The sequence below is a fragment of the Littorina saxatilis genome, linkage group LG4 (assembly GCF_037325665.1).
Source record: "Littorina saxatilis isolate snail1 linkage group LG4, US_GU_Lsax_2.0, whole genome shotgun sequence".
Classification (NCBI taxonomy): Eukaryota; Metazoa; Mollusca; class Gastropoda; order Littorinimorpha; family Littorinidae; genus Littorina; species Littorina saxatilis.
The window spans coordinates 66,379,869-66,384,868 of NC_090248.1; the positions used below are offsets into that span (position 1 = coordinate 66,379,869).

Sequence of the window (5,000 nt, forward strand, 5' to 3'; positions counted from 1 at the left end):
CCGAATGTCTGCTCTGTACCTGACCCCGAAGAGAGATCCCAGTAAAGCAGTAAAGAGGATGGGTTTTCCACACCCGCAATACCCGTGAATAGCACGGAGGCTGGCACAGGTACACAAATAACCAACCAACACCCCCCCCCCCCCCACCCTGCACAGCTTGCAGACATTTTTTTTCCTCCTTTGCTCACAGACAATGACTACTCGTGCAGCAGCAGATGCTGTCAGTATTAGTATTATGCTACTGCCGTATGCTGAAGGGGTCGATTTCCACCGGTAATGGGCAATTCTGCATTGGGTGATCCCAGAATGGGCGACCCCAGGCAAATTCCCTTTTGGGCGATGCTTGCTTTGAGGGTCGCTAGTTTTGGCACCATTTTATGACGTCAATCAAAATAACAGTGTTTCTTTTGTACAAATTAAATCATATATGTTGAATCTGTTCCTGTTAAATCTGTTTTAATCCAACCATGGTTAATGGCAAACCAACCATGTTTAATGGCAAATGCGCAAATGTTAACTTAACCGCCAGAAACAAGGGTAATGTTTGCAGGTCATTGTGTCTGCCTGCCTGGCAGTCTGTGTCTTATGATTCATTGTTGTTACAATGTTAGGCCAAAAAAAAAAATAGGTCTGTTTACGGTAACCCGACCGACCCTAGTTTTTTCGCGCGACCCTAGACTTTTTTTTGGCATTTGGGGAGGGGAAAAAAAATGGTTTTTTTGGCAAAATAATGTAAAAATATGGTTTTTTTGGGGGAAAAAAAATTATCCTGACCTACCGACCCTATTTTTTTGGCCTATGTTACCGTAAACAGACCTTTTTTTTTTTTTGGCCTTATAGACTTTATCATTTTCTTTTTTGTGTAGATAATTATACCGGTTATGTTATTACTGTTTTTAAGTGTAAGGCACTTTGAACATGAAGAGGCGTTTTTGCAAGACCAATGGATGTGTAGTATGGGAGTCGCTGAGCACTGCACATCGCAGGATACCCATTGCTTGGTCGCCCATGAAGGGTTTGCCCATTGCAGGGTCAACATTTACGGGTCGCCCATTACGGGGTCGCCCGCGTTGCAGGGTTACCCATTGCGTGGTCGCCCATTACGAGTTTGCCCATTACAGGGTCGAACATTGCAGGGTCAACCATTTGCCCATTACAGGGTCGCACATTGCAGGGTCAACCATTACGGGGTCGCCCGTCGCAGGGTTGCCCATAACTTGCTGACCCATGATGGGGTCGCCTATAACAGGTAGAAATGGACGAAGTCGACCCCATCACCACAACTACTATCGCCCTGCTGCTGCTGTTGCTGCACCCGCCCCCGTCTGTTGTTGCCGTTACGGGAGCGGCCTGATTCATCGTGGCGATGATGTCCATGTTGATGGTGGTGTTGACGCCCTCCTAGCGTACTGAATGCTCGCACCTCCATCTCAGCTCGCTCCGTCACAGTCGTTCGTTCATTCATTGCTGCACCGGCTGTTGGTGGTGAGAATGACGGTGCTGAGAGGTGTGTGCTGCTGTGTCGGTGTGGAGTAAGTCGTGTAGACGCTAGTGAAAGCTTACCTGGGCTGGGTTAGTAGGTATAAATGTCAAATAAATAGCTTCTTGGTTCGAAATTGTGTTGCGATTGCAGTTGAGGGCATCTTTGTGAAGAAGTAAAACTCGAACTTGTAAAGAAGTAAAGGGAAAGAGTCGTAGCATCTGGTTTTCTATCTGGCATGAACTTGTGAGAACTGACATACATTCAGCGCTGCAGACGGGAGATTTTGTATTAAACAAGTGATTCTTGAAAAATACTACGTTTACAATGCAAAGAAACTGAATAAAGTTATGAAAAGGAGCAGAAGTAAACCACTTTAACATACGCTTGTTCTTATTAATACTAAACTTGTTGGCGGACTTTGAATGGAAATGTTACCAGGAGTTCCAATTCAGAATCGTTCCTGAGAATGCAGCAGACAGCTCCGTGTACATCTCCTAACCCCGGCCGCCTTGGTTGGATAACATCATGAAAGGTTGTTGGCACTGATTAGAATATCGCGCCTACCTCTGTTTACACTATCTGCTAACATGGTTACACCTCAGTTTAGCGCCAACATTAATCGCATTGCCATCGGGGCGCTTGCGGATTCTGTCTGCAAGATAAGCAATAGATAAGGAGAACGAAAGAGTTCAAGTAACATAGCCTATGAAGGATGTGGCGGCATTGCGCATTTCCACCGAAGATGATGTTTATTTCACCGTGAGAATCTAAGTCGAAGGATAAGAGGACTTTAAATGGAACAGCGTGGTTTAAATTGTAGATGTGTCTGTGAAGCGTCGTGGTCAGGAATACGTTAATAATGAGGCAGGTCCAAGACTCTGTTGAACCGCAAACTGAGAACGCAATCCGGCTTCGGTCTCCCCATCTCCCCCTGTCCTTCTTCCAAGCAAAAAAAGTCCGTAAAAACTTAAAAACCTATGTTTTACATGACTGTGTTCACAGCACATTTGAGGGCCAGTTCTATTAACAGCGAAGGTGGCGCGAAATACTGCAAACGGCGAACACATGTCGAGCTATAGACAACAAAGGCAAGCAATATGCCAAGTCGGGCTTGTCTGTAAAGCTGCGAACTGCATTTTCGCTTGCCCTAATTATCACAGCGAACACAAACGCAAAAAAAAACCCACGTATGTGTGGCAGTAAGTAACGCGCATAGCGAGAGAGGAGAGAACTGTCTGAAAAGCAGACAGCGAAACCCGACCCCTTTTCTCCGTGAAGCTGAGAACATTCCCACCGATCTGTTATCTTGAAGCGGATTCTGCTTGCTGAAGTCGCTAGGCTAGGCTATAAGGCTAGGCCAGTGTATGAATCAGCCGTCGTCTGTTCAGATGTGGGCCGCAGACGAGAGAGAGAAGTGTGTGATAATAAAAGTCTTGGTGAGGCATTGTGGTGACTGATTGAGTCCTTTCTGTGCTGTCTTCAAAGTTCAGTTATTGATCCTAGTGACAAGACAAAGACTGCACACTGAGTGTTGGTCGATTAAGGAAAATAATAGGCATCAAAACAGAAGTCACTATAGTGCTTCTCGCAAGACACTAGCACAGACTCTTACTCAACAGCTGTGTGCATCTTGCTGAAACTGGAATTCACAAATGATGTGGTGACTTATGTGCTGCTCATTTTTCACTAGAATCACGTATAGTACGCCGCCGTTTTCTTGAAGTTTTAGCGCAGGGAAAAAATAATTATAAGATCAGAAAATCAAAGAGAGTTAACCTGTAACAATCTCACTGGGATAATAATTATCATTGTTGCAGTTTAGCTGCGACTGTTGATCAGGAAGTTAACTGATGTTCGGTTAATTACAAGGTCGATCAGTAACAATCGGATCGATTTTGTTGTTGTGCATCACAGCTGACGTTGCGGCAAGCCCGACTGTACTGCACACCAGGAAGTGTTGGACTGAAAAATAGGTCGCAGATTTCACAGTGTCATGTGATACAAACACTTGTACTCGGCTGATGGGGTATAGTTTTATTTTGTACGAATCAGGACGAGGGTCTTAGAAATTCAACGGCGTAATATTACATCATTCTTGTTGTAACAGAGAGGAGTAAGTGAAGTGTGTGTTGAAAAATCCACAATGCTAGAAGGTAGAAGAAAAATAATAGCAATAGTATAGCCGAGGAGGATGACTGATCTTTGATCGTGTGGACCCCGAGTTCAGGAAGATAGGATAAGAACAAACGTACTGCAGAAAATAGCATGAGGAATGACTGAACTTCAGTTGTGATGACCATAGACGAGTAGTGCTGGAAGAGAGAAGAAAGGGAGAAGTATTATTACATGGCATGATATGACATGATTGGACTTTCTGAAAGCAGAATAACAAAAACAGTATCGCAGGAGGAAGAGCATTGACTGGACTGGACTTGTGCCTGTGCTGTGATGGACATAGATGCACGGTGCACGAAGGCAGAAGAAAAAGAATATAGCATGAAGACATTCTGATAGAAGACAGAAGAAAAGGAGAAGTATTTTATGGTATGAAGAGATGATTGAACTTTCTGACTGTAAATCCAGAGTGCAGGAAAGTAGAATAACAAAAACAGTATAACAGGAGGAAGAGCATAGACTGAACTTGACTTGTGTCTGTGAGGTAGATGCGAGGTGCAAGAAAAAAAGAGAGAACTTAGCACTATAACTAGCAGGAAGAGAAATTGGGCCCAAAGAACTCAGATCAAGAAAAGAGAGAAATAGCACTGGCAGGAAAAGACATTGGGCCAAAAAACAGGAGGAAGAGCGTTGACTGAACTGGACTTGTGCCTGTGAGGTAGATAGATGCATGGTGCAAGTAAAAAGAGAGAGAAATTCGCACTAGCAGGAAGAGAAATTGGGCCAGAATCGGCAAGGATCTGACCGACTGCCATTCGGTATTGATGTGTGTTGGCATAGACATAATAGGTCCCTGGTGTTGGTAAGGCGTTGCATCACGCCCACCTCGACACTGACACACTCACTCTCTTCTCCCCCATCCTCCTCCCCTCCCCCCCCCTCTCTTCCCTCCTGGCAGCGCTGGCAACGCGTGTGTCTGTGTGTACAGAACACAGGTTTTGGGCGCTGAAGAAAATGGCGGCTACTACCACCGAGTGCCACACTAGTCATGGCGCTGGCCGCAAGGGAAGCACGCTGTTCTAGAATCATGGCGGATTTGGAGCTGTGATCGAACTTGTGAATTACCGTAGAAAAACGTGTGTTTTCCTCGTCTGTGTGGTCATGAAGCTGAGTTGTTATGGTGTGGGTATGTGTCGCTGTGACTGAGTGAGGCCGGCGTGTGTGGAGCAGGATTTGAAGACCAGTGTGGTCGGTGCCAGAGACTTGGTCGTCTGAATGTCCTTGGTCATGCGAACCCCGGCACGCGACTGCCAGCCCCGTGTCATCACTGTGGGAGGTAGGTATTACTACTGCCAGGTGGATATACATTGATATTGGTGTGGTTATATCGCACTCTGGTGGA

The 5,000-nt window shown here is 45.5% G+C and overlaps 1 protein-coding gene across 8 annotated transcripts in view; it reads left to right on the forward strand.

Annotated features, from left to right (window-relative positions):
* Window positions 1–5,000, forward strand: part of LOC138965417 (SLIT-ROBO Rho GTPase-activating protein 3-like) — a 181,007-nt gene that overhangs the window by 131,663 nt on the left and 44,344 nt on the right. Inside the window, exon 1 of one of the 8 annotated variants that reach the window (XM_070337570.1) lies at window positions 2,170–4,934. The exons of the other annotated variants lie outside the window; for them this stretch is intronic. Coding sequence (XP_070193671.1) covers window positions 4,874–4,934 — 61 coding nt within the window. The 5' untranslated portion in view covers window positions 2,170–4,873. Of the gene's footprint in view, window positions 1–2,169; window positions 4,935–5,000 lie in introns of those variants that run through there. 8 annotated transcript variants of the gene reach the window in all.